Source organism: Xiphias gladius, chromosome 22 (assembly GCF_016859285.1).
Source record: "Xiphias gladius isolate SHS-SW01 ecotype Sanya breed wild chromosome 22, ASM1685928v1, whole genome shotgun sequence".
Classification (NCBI taxonomy): Eukaryota; Metazoa; Chordata; class Actinopteri; order Istiophoriformes; family Xiphiidae; genus Xiphias; species Xiphias gladius.
The window spans coordinates 5908610-5931607 of record NC_053421.1 but is presented as its reverse complement, the minus strand read 5'-3'; the positions used below and the strand labels follow the sequence as shown (position 1 = coordinate 5931607).

The following is a 22998-nucleotide window of genomic DNA, read 5'->3' as shown; positions in this document are numbered from 1 at the left end:
ATTATGCAGAATACAAACACTGGAGGGACAAGCGCATTTATGTCTATACGTGACTTGTCAAATGGCAAAAGCCCGACAAAGATACGTCCAAACTTTGTTCTCTAAAATTTTTACAGGGAGCTAAAACTACAGTGTGCGGATCTCCTGTATTACTAAAAGCCAGCTGCAAGTGCAACATACATAAAGTACAGACACACATGTATACAGTGGTGGAAGTATACCAAAAAGTACATTTACTCATTTACTGTACTTAAGGAGTTTTGAGGTACTTGTACTCCACTTCACTTCACTTTACTTTAGAGTTTTTCCATTTGATGCTACTTTATACTAATACTGCATTGCATTTTCGAGTGAAACGACTTGTTATTCCACTTTATTTAACAGCTATACCTACTAGTTGCTTTTCGGAATGAGATTTTATATACAAAACATATGATCCGTTCACAAAATATGAGGCAATGTTGGCGAGTAAACTTCCCGGACTTCTTGTGGAATCCATGCCACGAAGAACAGAGCTTGTTTTGAGAGAAAAGGGAGGCACTGTATTAGTATGGTGTTTCTAATGAAGTGCTTGTTACACTTTATTAAGCAGCTGCCCAGAGTGGAGTGTGTATGTATTTGCACCAAAACACTTCCAACACATTCAAATTTCAGGGAGGGGCCTCATTTAAGGTGTATGTTTGGTGCCTTCTTCCGTTGGTATATGCAGCAGGTCTCTTCCATGGTGGAACTTAAGCATTTTTCGGCTGCGGCTATGTATATTCCAAGGGATTTCTGCTCAAAGAGGAAGTCTCCTCGAAATTGCCGGTGGCTCTATGAATGATCATGAGTCGTCATGAGGCTTCACAGAGAAACACTTTTTACTGCAACACACAGACGCTGCTATAGGTCTCATGTTCACTTCTCTCACATGAACATCTCCATATGACCTTCACATCATGTCACATTCATACTCTGCACAGTCAAACATCAAAGCAGAGAAGAAATGATAAACATGATGTACTTTTCTTGATACTTATTAATGCATTCACAAACCGACAACACACTTGATACGATTTATTTGTCCATCATATTTAATCAATCAATGGCGTACACAATACTCAGATATAGATCTCTTTTTGACAGCAAATATACATAACATGAAACACCACCACACAGTCGTATAACATCTTTGCTTCACAATGTCTGCAGGGGTAACCCATAATCTCAGAAACACACTGATCTGGTTGCCATTGGGGACATATGTAAACACAAATCTCTGAACACCAACACAGAAGATGTAGCTATCGATACACACCAGCACATGTGGAATGACCCAGTAAATATACAACTCTCCAGTTTGATTTCCTCATTAATTTTTCACATCAAAAAAGCAATTATTTGTGTGGCTTGAAAAGAAAAGGAAACTGTAAACAAAAACAATATTTTAAAAGTCTTTTTTTTTTGTCCCTCGGTTGTAAAAGTGGTAGAAGCTTTTTGATGAGCCTTTTCACCACAAGGAATGAACATGCAGCATTGTTGTTCAGGCAGCTGATGTGTGAGGAGAAAGACAGCTGGGACAGTGGAAAGGGGTGGGGTTGTACCAGGAAAAACATAACCTGATCAACACTCAACGTCAAGACAACATAGGGAAAGTGTTAAACTCTGAATTCCAACAGGTTGCAGTCGATCTTGTAGTAGACGTAAGGATAATACTCCTGCTGGCTCAGGTTCAGCCCAGGGATGTCCATCGCAGACTGGAAATAAAAAGACAAGAGACAGCAATGTTAGTGTGTGTAAGCAGCAGTTTGAATGACTTAATATCTGGAATCATCTCCTTAATGTGAGTCTAAATGAAATCTCACTAATGCTGTCAAACGGCGCTAATACAGTATGGCAGCAAGGCCAACACTCTAAGCACTTTAAAGACTGAACAACACTTCCAAATAATTACTTATTATTTAAAACCTCCGCTTGTTTGGAAGTTATACAAGGGTAACTGTGGTATAGCAGTTGGTATAGCATCGACAGTTAAAGCCAAAATGGCGGAAAAAAAAAATCAGCATCCTCTATAGAGTCAGTTGAGCTGTGAAAAAACACAACAGCCTTTAATGCTATGCAAAAAATGTGTCTCACCCTATATCCCAATTTCCCCTGCAATTAACTTCAAAGATTGAAATTTAAAACTTTCAAAAAAGATTTTTTTTTAAATTTCACCAGCATCTTTACCATTAAAAGTATTTACATAGCACATTCCAAAAGGATGGAATTGTATTCTATACACTCACTAACAAACAGTATTTGACACAAGACTAGAAATTCAGGCCTGGACATTGTTCACGCTCCATAAAATGGGTTTCACACCGTCTTTCTTCCAGTAACCAGCTATGGCCATGAGGGGGAGCTATTGTTATTTTCTGACACATTGATGGAGGAAAAGCAGAGGTTGAAGCAGTGGAGATTCTTTATCAGTAGGTCCCAAATCGATACTACTAATTAACATACTTATTTTATACAGAATGCACTATTTACTAATTGTTATAGTATAGTAACTTGCAGTTGGTATACAAAAAAAAAAATCAACATACTTTATCATCATATACTAATTCAACTTGGAATGTCTTTTTTTTCATAACTGCAAAGAATTATATGAAGTTGTTGGAAAAGCTAAAGCATATCAATGCATTTTATAATAGAGGAGTTACAGTTTCTAATAGTTTGTGATATAATTCTTTTAAGTACTGAGGCATTGTATGTTTTCTAAAGTCGTTTATGGATTAAACACTTGCTGAGGAATTTTATATCATAACTTCAGCCATTATAATCATACTATAAAGTTTTTGTAGTTGAACATGCCTATGTTTCTTCAAGATGTGCAGTGTTTTTCTTGATGCTATGACTTTGCAGTAAGTACAGTAGAATGATCTTTACACACTGTTATCAAAGTACTCACATCAATGATAGCTGCTGCACTGCTGTCCAGATGTTTGTACAGCTCGTTGAGCACCTCCCTCAGCTTCTTCATGGTCTTCTTGCTCGGCTGCAGCAGCATGGCCTGAAAGTTCACTGGCAGCCCATATCTGCAGGAACATCACATTACACATGTAGACCAACCATAAAGGAGCAACACACAGTTTCAACAACCTTTTAACTATTGTCACTAAAAAACAGTGTCAAGTGATTATGTGATCCGCTTTTATGTAGTTATATACATGGGTGCTTTTAGGAATGTACTATATGATTGCTGTACCTTAAAACAGATTCAACAAAGACCCTTAGTGCTTTAATGTGGATCCAGGCGATGAAGGCTTCACTGAAGTTCACTTTCAGCCATCGAACAAGTGGCCCCTGCAAAGAGGAAATGCAACTTGTGGTTTGAAAGGCTGCTCTTTAAAAGTAACCATTTATTTTGGATGTGGCAGTCTTACAACCTTGAACTAATTTGCAACCAATGACTCAAATGTTTGCTGCTTATCAAAAACAGCTTATCGAACTCAGAGAAGATGGTGAAACAGAAAAACATGTAAATGAGAAGAATTCGGCTGTATCAAATTACTGTAAATGTGAGCACAGAGAGTAGGAGAGAAGTAAACAGATAAAATGCGTTCCAGCCATATACTAGGTTTTGAACTAGTCATGTTTATGTATCATTGCCCCCTAATTACATCTTAGATATTATGTGATTCAATTATTTATACAGTGACAATCCAGAAAACAGTCATTCCTGTATTTCACATTACTGTAAACAGTTTTCCCAAGCATCCCGCACGTTTTTTGATTGACTTCCTGACAGCCAATGCTTTTCCATTCATTTAAGGACAGTAGTTACCTTGCCTCTAAATGGTTAATAAAAATGAACAGTGTGTTTCTTTTATTTTTTGTTTAAGTACCGTTGTTGTCAGGTAATGCATTTGTAAGCAGAGATTGTGGAACATTCGTACTGCTAATGTGTGAAAGGATGTTTTGTTGTCTGAGTTTGTGAGTTGGTTGTTTCCTAAATTTAGAAAAACAGCCAAATATACATGAACCTTTTTACGCCGCCATGGTTGTTTTTTGTCTGTCCTCTGGAGTTTTGTGAAAACACAGTTTAGATGCAAGTTTATTTTCATAATGCCCTAAAACTAAATAATGTAAAAGGTAGGAAACCAAACTAAAAACATATACTGGGGAAATGGTTGCCATTAATGTATTGTATGTGTACACACATTTGTACAGTAGATAACGGGTTAAAACATGCCAAACCACTTGTATGGCTCTTACTATAACTTCCAAGATCAGAAGAAGTTCTTAACACAGCCAGCACTGAACCATATCAATCAGGACATTACAGAAACAAATCTCCAAGAGATATCTAGATCTATTTTCAAATAGTAACTTTAAATCCGTTTTTCAAATTTCAGTGTCCATTTCACTTACAAACTGCTTCTTTTTATCTGTGGAGAGCCGTGTCATCTCCTCTTTGTCTGCCTTCATCTCCTCCTCATTGTACTGAAAGTCTCTCACTATGAACCTAGAAATAAGACAGAGAGGAGAGGACTGAAATCAACATCATTTTATCGTGAATATTTCTGTTTTCGTAACGATACTGGCTCACATTCTTTACATATTAAAAATACGTGAAGAGTACCACCTTTGTGAAAATAATAAAATTGTTTTATAACGCCTGTGATCACTGGAGCTCTCTCTGTTTGATACATGTATATATATAGTTAGAGCTATTTATATTTACCTAGCAGTCTGGCTTCTTTAGAAATTAAGCAAATTTTCCTTTGTAAACATCTTTTTTTTGTGATTTGCGCAGTGTTGTGCAAATACGTAAAGCATAGACCAGTGCTTACTTGTTCTCTCTGGCTTTGTGTCTGAAGTCATCAATGGCTTTCCTAAATAGAGTGACACTAAACAGGCCACTGTCATTGTCCTCAAATAGCAGACTGGAAGCAAAGACAGGTACTTGTTATACTGCTGTGATGATACCGGTAAGACAGCTCTATAATACAGATGGTATAATACAGGGGACATCAAAATGTGAGACAAATAGTGGATAAAAATACAGGTACTTGATATGGGTGTCTCTCTGACAAATTGTCTGTTTCATTTGATATTTTATTTGGTATGAGGACATCACTCACTTTGAGGATCGAGGCACCACCATCTCAGCGAGTGTTTCATATGTTTTCTGCCAGTCAGTGTATGCCGTCCTGAAAGAACAGAACAGCAGGATAAAGCAAGTCTTCCTCCAAGATTATGCAGAGGCATGTTACTTTCTATTTCAAAAATTGCAATATCGTGGTCGAATGGTGAAGTAATACTCACTTTGGAACAACTACCAGCAGAGTGATGAGGTACTCTGAGTCAAGCACAAAGTCTTCCTTCTTGACAATGTCAGCCAGGCTTCTGGTCAGCAGGCTCCCCCTAGTGGCACACATCAGTGTTACAATAACATGGATGTGACATAGTGAAGGTGCCTGGTGTTGACAAAGCGGTGCAGTAACCTGTCAGACCATGCTGACATGGTCATAGAACATGCCCTGTCATCCTTGAAGCTTGACTGATGGATAAGCACAGGCCAAGAAGAAACAAAACAGGTACAGTGATTCCTCTGACAGTAAACGGAAAATATATTGAAAAGATCTGTAAAATCAATAAAACAAGGGAATAAAATGATACTGTCAGGATTGAGATCAGATCTTATTGAGGAGGTTTTTGACAAAATATTCTGGTATGAGAGTTTAGTTGAAGGGGAAGTGTTATATTTTGGAGCTGCCTGGTATAACCAATAGATTTGCTGTCAGCAAATGGCCATTTAGAAAAGTCAGTTCTGCTAATAGTCATATTGCTATTGATAAGACTGGGGAACATTCATTTTTGGTGTTTGTGACTTATTTTCTTAACTGTTCCTGGTGTTGCAATGTGTGTGTGTGTGTGTGTGTGTGTGTGTGTGTGTTTTTGTTTTTTGTTTTGTTTTGTTTTGAAAAACTTTGTTGTTAGAAATGCATTTTAGTGTCTGTGGATTACTTACGCATTCTTTCTTTCTAAGTTCTGCAGGTTTCCTTTCAGGTTGTTATAAGCTGATGCTCTTGTCTTCAGGTCATTGTCAATCTGGGTTACTTGCTGTAAAAGATGAAATGCAAGGCTGAACTGATTTATAACTGAAATACAGAGTAACATGGCATATACGACACACTTGTACCCAAGATTCCCCAAGAGGAAATAAAACCCTACCCAGATAGTGTAAGAGCCCCACTACCCATTCAGCAACAAAAATAAACAAGTAGGCAATTTGACATATCTGCATAAATATCTGTATAAATTCTAATCACTCTAAATGCTTATTTTACCATTGCTTATATATTTTCGAATCAAATGAAAAGACCCACCTTTGAGATGATTTCAGAGATGTTTTTAAGTGACTGTTTGATGGGATACTTTGCCATGTCCCACTGAAATCTTGTGATGTAGGTGACAAGATCAACTGAAAAAGATAGCGAAAGACTGATCTTACTATCTGAATTTTATGACATTACAGTAAGCTAAAAGTCATGTAAAGCTTTAAAGTGTTTTCATCCAAATTACATAAATACATCATTTCTCGTCCACCTCTACCTGTGGGTACCTATTCATGCAAATAGTTTCAGGTTTATTTGCCCAGATTTTGATATATCCTTCACAGAAAATTCTGCCACTATTACAATACAATAAAGGTCAATGGGATTTAGTTTTACCATCTGCATGGTTAAATACCGAGTCTTGAGTTTGCCCAGAGTACCATGTGAAAGATATATTATCTAAATATTATGACTGTCCACTGGGTAATCACCATGTTTTTGGTAGTAAAATAATCAACAGGCACTGTGTTGTGACCGTCACTGTACCTCCATTGGCCAGCAGGTTCTCCTGTACTTTGTCTCGACTGTCCTCCAGCACGTCGGCCATGTACTGAGCTACCTTCTTCACCACACTGTGAACAGCCAGGAGACATAAAAACACACCATGCCAACACAAACTGCATGCACAAAGCCAGAGTACACCCCACATTCACCCTGCGCCTGCTCACATGAACACCATGACCTCATCCTCCAAATTTTACACAAACATATACACACATCAAAAAGTTTCACATATTCCTGTTAAGGTAATTTCCCGACAAAGCAATGTATAATATGGCAGACTTTCAGAGGTTAAGGATTTTTGATGACACTGTTCAGCAGCACATCAAAGAGGAACTGTATCTACAGAGGCCGCCACTCTTTGTGGTAGTAGCATGAATGCAAACTTGAACAAACCAACCTAAACACTGACAGATCAATTCTATGAAAAACATTATTCTAACAATATCCACTTTTATAGAATTAATAGTGTTATGCAGAACTGTGCCTAGAGTAGTGAGGTCAAGGAAAGACTCAACCAAGTCACATATCATGCCTGAAAAGTTCATTAGAAAGTACATTTGCCACATGGGTTTAATTTTAACTATCTATAATACATTCTATCGTTCATATAATGACAAATGAAAACACCCTAATCCATTTAAAGCTCAGATAAAAACTATAAAACTCGTAATGGGTGCAATTTTGAAGAATTTGCTAGTTTAGGTATTCTCTTTTTCCACATATGCCGGATAGAAACTTCAAAAGGGAACAAGATTAAAGACAGACTGTATTCAAACACAGCCTACAAACACAAAAGTGAAACCATGTTGCAAAGTTGGTCTTTCTCACAGTCTTGGAAATATCCACAGAGGAAGCAAAGCAGGAATCGGGCAGTAATGGCTGTGTGTGAGTTTTGGTGTCATATTTTCAAAAGACTATAAATTACAGTCAAACATACTTGTGGCACTGAAGTCATCAGGTATAAATATCACTAAAGAAAGATCTGCTGGTGTGTCACCCAACTGTAAATTGCCAAGTTTAGACTATGAGGCTCGCTATCCTCGTGCCCCTGTGAAATTCCTCATTGTTACCAGGTAATGGAAGGGATTAAGGAGTGGTAAACTTGCTACATCAGAGTCTGGGGTTCTGCACAGGTTAAGGGAGATTTTTTAATGCCATTTAAAATACAGACTTCATTTTATGCGATTGTAAAAGCTCTATAAGGTAACAATTTAATCATTAACATGACAATCCCTCAGAGATAGAGAATTAAAAAAAGTTCAGTTCAAGTCAGAACACTGAAGGTAGCTTACCTTTCAACAAAGGAGTCTAATTTGGCCAGTTCATCCGACAGTCCGACCAAGACATCTAGTGTCCCCACCTGTTTTATGGACACAAAAGGAAAAAAAATAAAACATCAAATAAACATCATAATGACTTTCGACTCATCAGTCCTGAGATCTGAGTCAGCGGGGTTGTGTTTAAACAGTGACATCTGGGGTTCAATCAGCCTACAGTGACACCCAGGGGGCCCTATGTGCTTAGGACGGCGCCTCTTTGTCCGGACCCGCTCATGCATCGCTAACAGTTCCAGGAGAACATTGCAGCCCCATGTGGCAGCAAGGTCAGCGAGGTTACTTCACCTTCAGCACAGAGAGGAACCAGACGAGCTGAACTGCTCTGTGGATGAAAACTTCACCTAACCAACGCTTCAACATGCAGGCGACGGATCTGTGTAAAGGCGGCTTCCCATACATAGAATCAGCTTATTCTTGACAGTGGATATATAAGGTGAGTGATTTTGACATTAGCCTACAGCTACAACCACTATCTAACTTCTTTTTAAGTAGAAATCCATGAATTGTGCAAGAAAAAAAAATACTGCCCGCGATTAACTACTTGAGCGTAAAGTCCATTATCACAAAGTTATAGCTTTGTACAGGTGAAAACGTATGAAACACAAGAAACGGGGAACAAATCCAATGCTAACCTTGAGGTCTGGTATGCTGAACTTGTGGTTGGTGGAGAGGTTGTTGGTACGTGTGGTGGCTGCCATCATTTTGTCCCATGTTTGCTGGCAGGTCTTCTCTCCAGGTGCAGAAATCAACCAAAACTCTGTCATGGTTACAGCACTGGTGCAGCTAGAGAAAACTGGGAAGAAAACTAAATTTAGACTAATGTGACTGTCTGTGTTATTATTATTCAGTTAATAAAACTATGAGGTTTTGTTCCACCCCTTCCACTGAGTCTGTCTTTTTATCAATAGTACTGCTTTGGCTACAATACAGGTAAAGCACTGTTTTTACATATCTCCTGCCTTTAGCTAAATGTTAGCTCTAGAAAGCTGCTTGTGCTGTTGTCATGAAGTATACTGGCAGTGTTTACCACTGAGCAAGCTAATGAAATAATGCTACAATAGCAGTAGGAGCTCAATCGGGGGTTAATATCCATTGCAAGCTGACAATATGTTTTTCTTGCACTCGAATTTATTTTCTAATAGTTACACAATGTGTGAAAGCAACGAACAATGGTTAAATTTCTTCTGTCTGTCAAACGAAGCTGGCAAAAAAGATGGTTAAGGTCAAGCAACATCCAGCAGGGATTAGCTACCGTTAGCCCCTTAGCATGGCTCGCAACAACAACACAGGTGGTCATTGTGTTTGTTTAACAATTTCACTCACCTGTGTATTAAAATGTGGCCACTTAAAAAATAGCTGTTTGCCGTGTTTCTATGGCTTGATCATTTTCATAGTTGCCATTCAGTATAGTTCGTGAGGTCTCCTGACAGGAGCATCAGAGTCAGCTGATCTGCCAGAGGAACCGGAAGGCCTCTCACACCCCCTGCTCACTGAGGAGACTCAGCAGCGACCACAGCTGGTGGACAGGGGGTACTGTAGCAAGTGTGCTCAGGCCAAGTCAACTTTATGTATGTAGAATCAATAGATGAGCAGAAGTAAATTTGACAAAAATGACATTGTGATTCCTGCGGGTCATCAATAGTCAATGTTCGAGGACATGTATGTGGGGCAGATGATTTTCAATATATGGGATAGAAGGCCCCGCGCAAAGGGGAGCCTCAACAACTAGCCCACACTCTGGAGCAACCATATCAAGGTTGGACCGCTGTTATGCAGCAGTGCAGAGCTCAGGGACAACCATGAATTAAGACTTTATTTTTTAGAATGGGGATGACATTTCCATCCCAATTTAACAAAGATAATTTAATGAAGGATTGTTCTTAATTATTATTGTTATTATTATTGATACATAATTTCAACAAATTTCCTACATTACAAGACCTCCACCCTAGACTTGAGCCTCAGTCAACATTCCAAAGAGATTATTACATTATTAGAGAAGGAGACAGACAATCTTGGATGCCAAGTCAGCAGCATTTGAGACTTGAGAGCTACTAAATTTGGAAAAGCCGGGTCAGGTTTCCTGGCTTTGGGTGTCTCCTGTACAGAATCTGAGGAAAGCGCTCCCAACGGGACATGTTTATAGTTCAGTGGGTCTGGGGTTCATTGTTTAGGACACAATGCTTGGTCTGCCTGGAGCCAACTCTCGACATCAAACGGCAGGGTGAGTTTGCCCATGGCTGGCCAGAGGCCAGTCTGCCAGGATGTTATCAGGACACACACACACGCCACAATCGGTCAGTCTGCAGAGCGCAGGCTACTGCTGAGAGTCTGGTGTGTGATCTCCTCAGGTTCAATAAGAGAGAAAAGTGTTGTTTTAGCAATAAATAGGACTGAAAAGAGAAATGACTATTTATAGACTCAATTCTATTCCGTCTCACACACGGCTCAACACTCTCTCCTTGCATGGACTCCCATAGCTCTCTGGAAACAACCATTACAGCTTCTCTCACACATGTCCTGTGATTTGTCTCAAAGTTGTGTTTATGGTTACCGAATGAGGCCTGGAAGTGTTAAAGCGTTAGAATAAAACAGAAGTATTCAAATATCTAACAAACATTTGAAACTGTTGGAATGGGCACATTGCCACCTCCCTCTTCTCTCCCTCCACATCTTTTTAGAGAATGCTCCCTGTTTCTCTTCCAGTACTAACACAGTGAAGCATCACACTAGTTTGTTGTTGAATCACTCCTGCGTTCCAGGAATGAAGGTCGCTCTAAATGCCCTCTATAGGCTGTCTCACTGTACATCACCTGTTTCATCTTTCAACTACCTGCACTTTTTTTTTTACTCGGACTACAGTGACCTGTTGCTTCCAGATATGTGCAAGCATGCGCACACACACACACACACACACACACACACACACACACACACACAAAGCCTAAATACCGGCCAGTGTGTATATGGGAGTGTGGATATGGAGGATGCAGTGTGTAGGCTGTATCTATGCTTGTCTGCACACACACATGCAGAAGCACCACTCAAGGCACTCTCAAATATGATTTACTTATCAAATGTTGTAGAAATCACTAGATAAAACACCATCAGCATCTATATTTAGTTTAATTTATAGGAACTACCTGATTTTCTCAGAAACAGTGCACTTTTACAATAAACCATGTTATCACATATAATGATCTCAACTACTGACACACAGTCATGTTATGAAGTTATTATAATGAATTATTCTGAAGTCTGGCTTAGCAGAAAGGAAACAAGGGTGAAATGTGCATCATTTTTTAGACTCTGTTATTGTTTGACCATAATGGTATATCTTGCTGTATCTCTCCACCACTTTGATACTATTGTTTAAAATGACATGTCGAGGGAAAGCCCAGAGATAAAGATAGTTCCTTTTAGGTGGCATATTGTACACTCTAAAAACTGCAACTTATGTTCTTTGGCATAAATAATGACTACAAGTTGTCAGGCCTTAGAAACTTAAATTATCAGCCTTTAAAGTACAAACTCAACAAAAGCGAGTGAGTCATGATAACGTCAAATCTTCATCTGTGATTCATTACAAAGCGAGGAAGTTCTGGTAGCTCGTGTGCGTCACTTGGGAATGCAGAGATTAAATCATGAGTTCAGTCGACTAAATGTCATCAAATCATTTTAAAACATTGTCAGCTTATTTGCATACTTCCAACATTCATTGCATTCTTGTTAAAAATTCCCCAGAAATCCTTCTTTCTCCTCATATGAAAAATGTGACATGATGGCCACCATTATGTGTCTCTTCATGCGCGTCTCCGAGGTGTCCGCTGATCTTCTCTCTGATCAAAATGAAAACAATGCAAACCATGATGAAGATAGTGATGCACTCCAGGCACTTCCCCTTGGTTTATTGTGACTGTTGGCAGAACAGCAAAAGCTTTGACGAGGTAGAGCTGGACATAAAAACGCGATCAATTGAGAAAAAAGAAATCCAATCTGAGCTCATTTGAAATCCAAGAATTTCAAGTGTATATAGCACATAGCTTTGAATTTATTCAACTTTGTGTAAATTAACAGAAGTAAAAATTCTTTAATGTGATATACTACTCTAACTTGGTTTATCTCAACAGAAGTAAAATATTCTAAATTAGATGAACTCGAAGCCTAAACTTAAAAAAATTAAGTTGAATTGCCCAACTCAAAATTTTACCGACGTTTGTTGCCTTGAAATTTCGAGTTTTCTCAGCTTTTTCTGTTTTACAGCGTAGAACCACTAAAAATTGTGTTGAGGAAGGTTGCACTGAATTTTCGTTACCATTTTCTTGGTGCAAATCATTTTGATGAGATTTCTTTTGCATATTTGTTATATTCCTGCAGACAGTTGCTTTATATTGCCCTGCTTAACATTCAGATCAGCGTGAGGAAAAGTTTGTTTGGAGTTCTTTTCACTTAGCAACCTTCTTTGGCAAAAAGAGCCGAAACCACTGCTGAGTGATTTAACAACACTTAAAACGCTAGAGTCTGTTACATAAGACCAATCCATGGTGGGTTTTATCGGTCACTTATTCAAATATGGATAGATACTGTAGATTTACACATTTTATTTAGACTGGGTTTTGTTTCTAACATAAATTTTATGCCTAAAATATAGAGGGTAATCAATTTGTTGAAGGTGATTTATGGTTTTATTTTTTGTTGTGGGAAAATGTTGTTTTTCCTACTTGTCCGGTGACTTTTGGTCAGGTAGGGTTAATCTATGCTGGGTCTTTCTAAGTCTGTGCCTTGATGTAATCTGTTTGCAATGTTTGCAAATAAGAATTCCTGCTGCACAATGCAGCCACTGGACTATTTGCCCTCACAGTGGGTGGTACACATGTCTCGCTGTCGCATACCCAGTGGCTGCGATGGCTATTATGATCCAAACAATGGAAATCAAACATTGTGCTTTACTGGAAGCCACTTTAGATGCTATGTGCGATTAGACTTATATATACATAGGCTCATTTAGTGTTGGAGAAAACAGGCACAAAACACGGAACAGCTTTTGTGTTGCAGTATGAGGAAAAGACACTGCCTCTCCAGCCTTTACAATGGACTCTAAGCATTAGTTTTATTGGTGCAACAATTGTTGCTATTGTTTATTTTTCCCTGAGGAGTACTCAAAGCTCATCTAAAACTCTGAAGAATTCATAGTTATGTGAATTCCAAGCTGTTCTGGCTAGCAGTAAAAAAAAAAAACAACAACACATCATGTACTGTTACATGATGTGGGTCACCGAGGATGGTAAAAATTTAGGTGATCTTGGTCTATTCTTTGTTATGATATGATCTCCATGGAGGAATAGGGTTTCTGTATGGTGTGTGTGATGAGAATAAAAAATGGTTATTGATTCCTAGAAAACCTCAGACTGCAGAGAAATTAGAAGCGAGGAAATAATTGTTCTTTTGTGTATTCCAAGGACACAAATGATGGTGTATTCTTAGTTAATAACAATTGTACTTTATGTTCGTCTCATTCTCTAACATTTCCTTGAAAACACTGAACTAAGGGAACATTGAGACGCTACTGACAATGGCCTTTGACTCCAGGATACATACATGAGTGGATTGTTGGAACAAACACAAATCCCAAAGGCCAACTTGATAATAGAAATACTTCCATAGATATATATTCTAATATTTCTAAAAAAAAATCAATTAAGAAATGATATTGTTACCAATGCCAACATGTGCCATAAAAAAAGCTTTAAACACCTGAACTGTGCAATTAGACACAAGGATATTTTAATGATATTTTCTCCTCGGGTATGTGGACCTCTTAATACCAGGGTGATGTCAGTATTGATGTGGAGTCAAACTAGCCCCAGGGAAAACATTTCCCTTCTGTTTGGCTGACAGTAGCTGAGCTTTCCTTGGCACCCTCCTCCTCCACTGTTGAGGAGGGAGACATGCAAATGTATCTCCTTGAAAAAAACACTGCCCCAGAACCTGCATTTTCAGAGGCAGGCACAACTTCTCAAAGCCACAACAACAAAGGCAAAGGGACGGGAAAATCCAGTTTGAACTTGAACTTGAAGACAAAATACATGCATCCATCTCCTCATTACTCATGGAACTTTTGTTTTGCAACCGTTGATTTTGGCCAGAGAAAAAAGGAAAATTCTGCAAACTTTATTGGATAGTATTTTGTCCTTATTTCTGAGCCATGGGAGACACAGTGAAGACATAACAAAGGTAATTTTGAGAAATTTGACACTGGCCTTTTTAACGTCTATAAAGGTTATTACAGATATAGATTTTTGTCAACAAAGGTGTGATTTTTTTTGGTGAAGATACAGTTTACTCTCACTGTTTCTGGAATATAGCGTTGTAAGAAAAAAACTGAATATTGTGAAACATTAAAACAAAAGAAGAAGAAGAAAACACCATACTCATCTACATTACACAAAATTGTGTATTTAAAATTAGAATATTATTATTGTTACTTTTATTATTGCGATTTTGAGTCGGGGATAATTACTGTGGTAATTCATTGGCTTTGTTAATAAATGCTCCACATGTCATCTGTTGTCGGGTCGGGAAACTGAGATCATTGTCTTTGGTTTTGACAGCTCGAAACTCCGCCCATTTGCGATTCATCAAACCCTCCACACTTAAGTAGATTCACAGCGGGAAATTGTTCATATAATTTGTAATTCTTAAGTTTTATTAACTGCGAAAAAAAAATCCCGGAGAGAAAACAACAATATTTTACAGAAATACTTGCACATTAGTGTATTTTATTACTCAAAAAAAAAAAAAAAAACCCAAAAAACGCTGAGACGTTGGTTAATACGGATTTTATTTTGATACTTTTTACCGGATATATTACTTTTAATTTTGGTGCGCTTGACGCAACGGTTCGTACTGTCTGTCGATCCGTCTAACCGGGCACTCGACCTCCGCTGTTGCCGTGCGCTCGGACGTTGCAAATGACACGAAGTAGCTCGCAACTTCTAAACATCGAACAACAGAAAGTCGACCTAACCCACCACGTCCATGGCAGTTATCCTTTTCTCTTTTTGTAACCCCACCAATCTTTAAAAATTCCGCCTAAAAAGAAAAAGCGTTCTGTCCCCTCTTTTGGGTTTTCAGCAGACGTAAGTAACGTTAGCTAACCGCGTTGTTAGCTTGCTAATTAGCATGTTGTTAAATTAACCGGGTAACGGAGCGTAATCCACAAGCGCGGGGTGTAATAAATTGGTGCTGGCTATAATAAATTGAAAATAATGTATTAGTCAGTAGCATTATTATTGAAATATGAGTAGCAGATTCCTGTACAACAATTTTTACATTGTATGTTGCTAGGTTGCTAGCTAAAGCTAATCTTAACGTTACCAATGAATGCAAACTACCTGTTACTATAGCAAGCAAGGTAACTTAAGTCAGACATGTTAAATGTGGTTTTGAATTAGTAGCAGAAAGTGTGGTATTTGGCTTATCACGCCGGGGAAGGGTGTGAAAGTACTGCGTACTGTTGTTATTAACATACCAATGTAAATCAATACATTCGAAAGTGCTAGTCACGATAGCATCACTTCAATTTACCTTACTTATTGACCAGTCATGACAGGAAAAAAAAATATCACACACAAAGTAAACCATAAAAAAAAATTTCTTCAAAGAATTTTTTTTTTGCTCTCCTCCTATATCCTTTTAACATTCCACTCTCATTTCGCCTGCTCAACCGCATACCAGTATTTCCTCTACCACAACAGATGTGATTGCACAGTGCATAAATGTTAAGGTAGATTGGAGCATGTGTGAGTGGAGAAAGTTGCTCTCCTCGTCAGAGTTGTTTCATTGTTAGTGACTGATTCCTATGTGCCCTGTCCTCATCTGTCCCTTTGCAGGTGTACAACAACTATCCAGAGGATTTAGGGGCAGCTCTATACCGAGAGCCATTTGACTTCAACGCCGAGCCACCTTGGGATCCTAGCTGATAGTGGACGAGTTCATCCCAGGACTTATCCATGTAAGTAAATTAGGTGTGAACTAAAGTATTAATGTATTCTCTTGATTGCATTGTGGCTATTCTCATAGCAAAAACATGTGCACACAAAACCATGTTTTCTCTTGCATTTGTCTCTGTGTGTCTGATTCCAGGGATAAATGTCATTGTCATTTTAAATACACTGTTGCAAATTGCTTCACTGAAACTGTTGACGAAGAAATAAATAGGTGTATTAACAAACAGCATGTCCCAGATAAATCACAAACAGTCTATAGTTATTTTAGATCTACCATTTCAGATCTATTTTAGGCACTTCTATTAAAATAACAGGACACTGTGTTCTGGACTGATTTATCTGCAGTAGATTTTCTCTTGCTATGATTTAGCTGCAGTAAAGGAGAATCATTTGGTTAAAGATATTAATCCTGCTAATATGAGAACTGTACATTTATGCCCCCATTAATGTCACAACTTCTTTTATGAGGGAAACGGTATGAGTGACACAGTTAAGCTTTTTCCAAGTTACATAAAGTCGTGGTTGATTTTTAAAGAGATAATAGGGTTGAGCCATCTCCCATTCTTTTTATACACGTGTCAGAAGAGAACTTAATAATTAAAACCCACACATTTCATCTATAACTGCAGTCATTTGATTTTCTTTCACAATGAAACCAAAGAGGCACTGCAAATTTGTCCTTCTGTCTGTTTATTTGTTTGTTTCAGCCTTGTCATAGTAGTCTAAAACACATTGGCACATTGTTTAGTCTCCCCATTTAACCTCCCAAAACCAGTCATTTCAGATCTGATCCAGTCACTACTGTGCCTCTCTGACGTATTGTGCAACATTGTTGAAAGTGAAGTTGTGACACGGACGCAGACAGTATTGTACCTTGCTTAATGCCATCAAAAAGAACCTTTACGGGTCACCAGCTCAGGGATTAATGGTGATTGTTGGGAGTAATTGATGGTAAAGTAAATGAACCCTGTGCCCCAGACTCTGTGTTTTCACAGTGGCTTTTCAGAAGAATAGGTCTCTTCCACAAAGCTGTCCCATAACATGGAACCTGTGCTGGGCTCTGATTGGATGCTCACTGAAAATGAATTGTTTGATTGGGGATCACATCAGAGTGGTTTAGATTCCAGCTAATGAATAAACAAGAGTTGGACAACATAAATAAATATGTATTGTCCAAATATGGCTGAATTGTTTTGCTTCTTGAACTTCATGTTGACCTTTCTCTTTTTCTTGTACAGTTTGTTGCAAAGGTCTAGGACCCCAGGGGCTTGAGAGCGAGCGAGCAAGACCACTTCAGATTAGCCACATTCTTTATGCCTGTCGGATTAGAGGAAAACGGTTGAGAGGATGAAAGGTATTGCTGATGAACCACAGTATTCTGTTGGCCTACTGGAGGGAGGCACGGCACTCTGTGACGTGATCGACAACCACATTTATGAACAAACTCTGGTAAGGAATCTCACTGTAGCAACATGTACATTTAGCACCAACATATTAACCTGGATTTCATACTGTTTTTATAACTTTGTCTAACACCTGTAATTGTATTGTATTGCTGTTATTGCATTGTTTAGTTTATGTGGTAATGTTACATACAGACACGTTTGGCAGAAGCTTGCAGTGTGTGTATGTTCTTCTGACTCATCCACATGTATGTTTCCCTCTTCCTCAGTCTGAGAAGGATGCATTCTTTGTAGCAGACCTGGGAGTCATAATGAGGCAGCATGTTCGCTGGCGAACACACATGGCCCAAATTCGACCCTACTATACTGTCAGATCCAACAGCAGTCCAGCTGTTATTGAAGTTCTTGCTGCTCTTGGCACTGGATTCATATGCACCAACAAGGTACTCTCACAAACACATTAGATAACTGATGTCAGTTCAGGTTTCTCCACAAAAAATAATCACAGTTGCAGTATGCACGGTTTAGGCTGTACAGTCTTGCATACTTAGTGGAAAATTGCTCAGTATCAAGTGTTTTAAAGGACTTTACTACCCTTATTTTATAGGGTACTAAATTCAGACCATTATATACTAACCCTCCCAGCAAGTACTAGTACATTTATGTAGAATAATATTGCACAACTCTTGGTCCACAAGCTGTAGTAGTTATAAAGGCACCACCAAGTGGTCAGTGGACCTCAGTGCTCACCTTTTAATTACTGTTTATCATGTATTTTTTTATGGTGAACCATGTAGGATGGACATGATATGATAAAATGTCTGTTTCCTAGCCCACATACTGTATATTAATTGAGGTTCTGTCTTTTTCTCTTTTTTATGTCAGTCCGAACTTGAGCTTGTGCAGAGCCATGGTATTCCCTCTGAAGATATCATCTACAGTGGTGTTTGCAAGCAGGTCTCTCAGATTAAATATGCTGCTAAAAACGGCATTGACCTTCTGGTGTGTGATAATGAAGCGGAGCTACGCAAGATTTCTCGCTGCCACCCCAATGCCAAGTAAGTGCTTGATTGTATTAGTATTAGTCCCAGTGCCAGTGATCACGTAACGTGAAAATTGCCATGTCTATGTTCTTTAATAATGGGCTTTGTTATCAGTATTACTTACTATTCGTTTGTTACAGCATTTCAGTTGTTTCGTATGAGCAACAAATACGCTTATATCAAATCAAGTTGTAAAAATATTCATTCTTGGTGGCAGAAATTTTGTGATTCGTTGCTTGCTTCCTAATATAACTCATCCAGATCACTTTCTCTCCCACCGAAACGGTTACCAATGTTCATTGTTTCCTGTGTGTTAATTCAGGCTGCTGGTGCAGGTGTCAACAGAAGCATCCAACCCAGATGATGAGATAAGCATGACATTCGGCTGTTCCCTTAAGGACTGCAGGCATCTGCTGGAGAGAGCTAAGGAACTGGGTGTGCAGGTAGTGGGTGTCAGGTGAGGCCTGCAGAAATGCACTGTGACTGCTTATCAAGCAGTTTGAAGAAATGGAAGTATACATTGTGTACAAGGACCACAGCAACTCCCTCTTGAATTAACCACCCACCATTCTACAGGATAAAATATAGTTTATTAGTAAGGTGTCAGATTGACCATTTAACCCTCACCCCACCACCCCACAGGTCTCACATTTCCAGCTCCTGTGACGATGACCAGGTGTATGTTCATGCCATCTCTGATGCCCGCTGTGTCTTTGATATGGGAGTAAGTAATCTTAAATATTGTTATGTAGCTTGTTACACTGTTCCGTTCAGCGACTACCATTTCTGTTCCCTTCTATCACACACTGTTGACTTTTGGAGACTTGTAATCGCTCCAAAAACACTCAGTTCTTTGGCAATCACTTGTGTTTTGGTTACACATTTACAAGCCTTTGTCTCCCTCAGGAGGAAATTGGCTTCAACATGAAAATCCTGGACATTGGAGGCGGCTTCAGTGGCTCTGAGACTCAGCTGGAGCTGGTCAGTGTATGTCTATCTGCTCTTCACATGACATTGATTTAAGGATGCGCTAGGTGTGGGTAAACAATGCACTGGTAGAGAAATGTGCCATGATATGGATTTGGCTATTAACCTTTGTCAATGTTTTTTTACTGCATCGCAACAATGTCACTCGTATTGAATTTGAATTACATTCTTTTGAAATTATGAGGAGAAAGAAATCATCTTGTGAAATACAATGTATCATTATCATCCAGTTTTCAAAATGTGCCGTGTTATGTTTTTTTTACATTGTGCTGCCCAGCCATAGGACACACTTTAGTCAACACTGTTTCTGCTAGTGAGGGGTCTGATTCAAAGGTTGACAGTGTGATTAATTACAATGTCTTAAATGTGATTTCTTTCAAGGCCTACCCATTTTGGTTCCCACTTTTTAACACTGTCATCGTTTTTGCAGATCAATAGTGCAGTCATGTCTATGGTGGACCTATATTTCCCTCTTTCTACTGGGGTTTCCATTATTGCTGAGCCTGGCAGCTTCTTTGTGTCCTCTGCTTTCACCCTGGCTGTTAACGTCATCTCAAAGGAGGTGGTGGCAAGAGATCGGCAGGACCAGGGACACGGTCAGTGGCCTGAAATTCACTTTCAATGGCTCATTTACCGACAAACAAGGAGGAATATGGCTGTAATATGAAAAATGCATTAAGTAAAGGCAACCCAGCTGCTGTGCCAAAGATAACTACACAAATGTGTCAATCACAAACTGAAATTAAAAATACATCTATTACACTAATAGATTTTGTGCACTGTCTCTCTGAACAGATGATCCATCTCCCAACGATGAGCCAGAGTTCCAGTACTACATGAACGAGGGAGTGTATGGATCATTTGCTTGCAAACTCTCTGAAACACTGATTGCTACTCCATCTGTTCACAAGGTGAGTCTCATAAATTCTCTGGGTCAACATGTAACCATAGTTCATCCATTCATTCAAACTTCATTTGTATAGTGTGGTCTGGTGAGAGCTCTTGACTCTTGCATGGGCACCTTGTGTATACAGGACAATAAAAGCACAGCTTACTCATATACCATACCTTAAACTAGTCAATCATCAAAATTATCAACATAAAAATACAAATAAATACATTTTATTGTATAAAGTGAATTAAAAATTGTGAAGATCAAAATTTTGCTGCCTGTAGATTATATTTATTTATTTATGATGTTCATTAATATAAGACAGACATGTTAATTGAGTTTCCCTTATTTTCATGGCCATACCAAGGGTTTGGTTATCCTTGTGTAACGTTTGCCTTTTTTGGTTCTTGAAACACAACTCACCTCAGTTTTTTATTAAAAAAGATTGTTGCGATACATGTACAAACAGATGATCTCTTCTTTTTGTGTTAGCAGAACACATCCCTGGATGCTCCAGTGTTCAGCAGCAGCCTGTGGGGTCCCTCTGGGGATGACCTGGACCAGGTAGTGGAGCACTGTTTGTTACCCGAGCTCAACATCGGCGACTGGCTCGTGTTCACCCATGCCGGGGCCTACAGTCTGGGTCAGCCACTCTGCACCGCCACAGACTCCCCTCCACCCCCTGTATACTATGTCATCTCCTCTAGAGACTGGTAAGGACACATGACATATTTTTAAATTTGGAGTGCATTAAGAAGTTCACAGTTTGAAAGAAACCTTGTTTCCTGTGTCTAAATGTGCACTTGACTCACGTTAATTTCCCTCCACCAGGTTCGAGATGCAGGACAGCGGTGTCACACAGGAGGCTACACTGAAGAACTTCTCATTGGTCCCTTATTTCCTCAATTCCTGCCAAACAGAAGCTGCACTCTCTGTCCCAGCTTAGCGATCATCAGACTAGGAAGGCTTTAAATATCCTTACTGGTTTCTGCTGCTAGCTTTCTCTGGTCTACATTCCGCTGGGATGAACTGAATTAACAGTGCAGATAGTGCTTGAAATTGCTGGGACCAGATTGAATTCATCTCACACGCCACAATGTACAGTGTATTATGTGATTAGACCTGGAAAACCCAAGTAGGTGTTAATTAGTATGCAACAAAATGGATGACTCTGAAAAGACAGATTCATTCTTCCCTTTGCTTTGGGCAACCCATGGCACTATGGTTTACAATCATACAGTAGACATGATTTTAAATAATTATATTTGATTAGATGTATTATCTATATCTCCACTGCTGTTGCCAGTCTTATAAAGTAAAATATGTATCCCAGAGTGAAGCAATCTATTTAAACAGAAACACAGTTGTGAGACCTATAGGGTGCTTTGCCTCAAGATTTTTTTTTTATGATTTTAATGGGTTGTATAGTTTATTGTGTGTGTGATAAAAGCTTGATGCCATTATTACATTTAAAATATGTTGTCCTTCGCAGTGTTTTAAACTGGAGGCTTGCAGCACTACATTGCTGCACATATGAACGTGCATTTACTCATCTGTTTGATGCAGTCAACGTGCAGTGTCACCGTGAAACCCACCCCTGGAAAAATGAGTATTTCAGTCTGCTCTGGTGTGGTCGGAAATCTAATGGCTCAGTTGTCACCAGTAAACTGGTGTTTCAGTGTTTTTCTGAGGTGCTGAGTAGCTTGCTCCCAGACTAGTGAAGGACCAGCAGGTAACTTCTATGCCACAGCATAGCGAAGAAGGTTTTTTAGACAGCATGTGCTGCAGATGGAACAAGGGAAGTGTTGATGGATAACGAACAGCTGTCATGGAATGGGATTTTTTTTTTTTTTTTAAAGAAAGCATCATTTAAAATAGTAGAACCCTTAGTTTTTTACTATTTCTGTTGTATTTGTTTGAGAATATTTTTTCAACATTTATGACTGTTGAAAAAATATTGCGGCATTTTCTGACTCTGCAAGTCTACTTGCAAAGTGTGTATCATATCGGTGAAATTGTCTTCCAATCTGTGTAAAGCGTGATGAATTATCGAGCATTTGCCTGTTATTAACTTGTAGCTGTGCTTGTCAACATGAGCAGTAATAAACACCTCATTGACTGGACTGTGAATCACTGTGTCTGTGTTTTAATATCATAAATACACCATATATGTTGTACCTAGAGGCACCCTGCTGCTGCTGCTGAACAGACAAATAATTGATACCTCTCTCTCCAATAGTTTCGTAATCCAGTTCTCATCCTAGATAACGTGATCACAGGCTAAAGGGGATTTGGTCTGAGGAGCTAAATCTACCGGGGTCAAAACCAGTTAGGAACTACTGAACAACAAGACGAGTTATTCCAAGTCTATGCATGTGAAATGTTATCTTTCTGGCTATGTTATGATTAATGACATGCGATCCATGGGCCTTACACCTGGCATTGACATACATTTTTC

At 38.9% G+C, this 22998-nt stretch overlaps 2 protein-coding genes across 4 annotated transcripts; one reads left to right on the top strand and one right to left on the bottom strand.

Annotated features, from left to right (window-relative positions):
* Positions 1–1050: 1050 nt before the first annotated feature.
* Positions 1051–9697, bottom strand: LOC120784724 (V-type proton ATPase subunit C 1-A-like). The gene is made up of 13 exons (XM_040118762.1): positions 9530–9697; positions 8839–8999; positions 8162–8229; positions 6852–6937; positions 6357–6451; positions 5999–6090; positions 5293–5391; positions 5109–5177; positions 4818–4910; positions 4396–4489; positions 3230–3327; positions 2933–3059; positions 1051–1736 (listed from the first exon to the last, which is right to left on the bottom strand). The coding sequence occupies exons 2-13, from the start codon at positions 8968–8970 to the stop codon at positions 1638–1640; spliced, it is 1152 nt and encodes a 383-aa protein (XP_039974696.1). The 5' UTR covers positions 8971–8999; positions 9530–9697; the 3' UTR covers positions 1051–1637.
* Positions 9698–15089: 5392 nt separating this feature from the next.
* Positions 15090–22662, top strand: LOC120784188 (antizyme inhibitor 1-like). 3 transcript variants are annotated; one of them, XM_040117737.1, is made up of 12 exons: positions 15090–15345; positions 16099–16220; positions 17454–17664; positions 17888–18061; positions 18504–18676; positions 18984–19118; positions 19304–19385; positions 19568–19648; positions 20079–20244; positions 20444–20559; positions 21036–21253; positions 21372–22662. In XM_040117737.1, the coding sequence occupies exons 3-12, from the start codon at positions 17563–17565 to the stop codon at positions 21484–21486; spliced, it is 1362 nt and encodes a 453-aa protein (XP_039973671.1). In that variant the 5' UTR covers positions 15090–15345; positions 16099–16220; positions 17454–17562; the 3' UTR covers positions 21487–22662. The 3 variants fall into 3 exon arrangements, with proteins under 3 accessions (XP_039973671.1, XP_039973673.1, XP_039973672.1); XM_040117739.1 differs by having other exon boundaries at positions 15091–15345; positions 19568–19642; XM_040117738.1 differs by lacking the exon at positions 15090–15345 and adding an exon at positions 15372–15992.
* Positions 22663–22998: the final 336 nt, after the last annotated feature.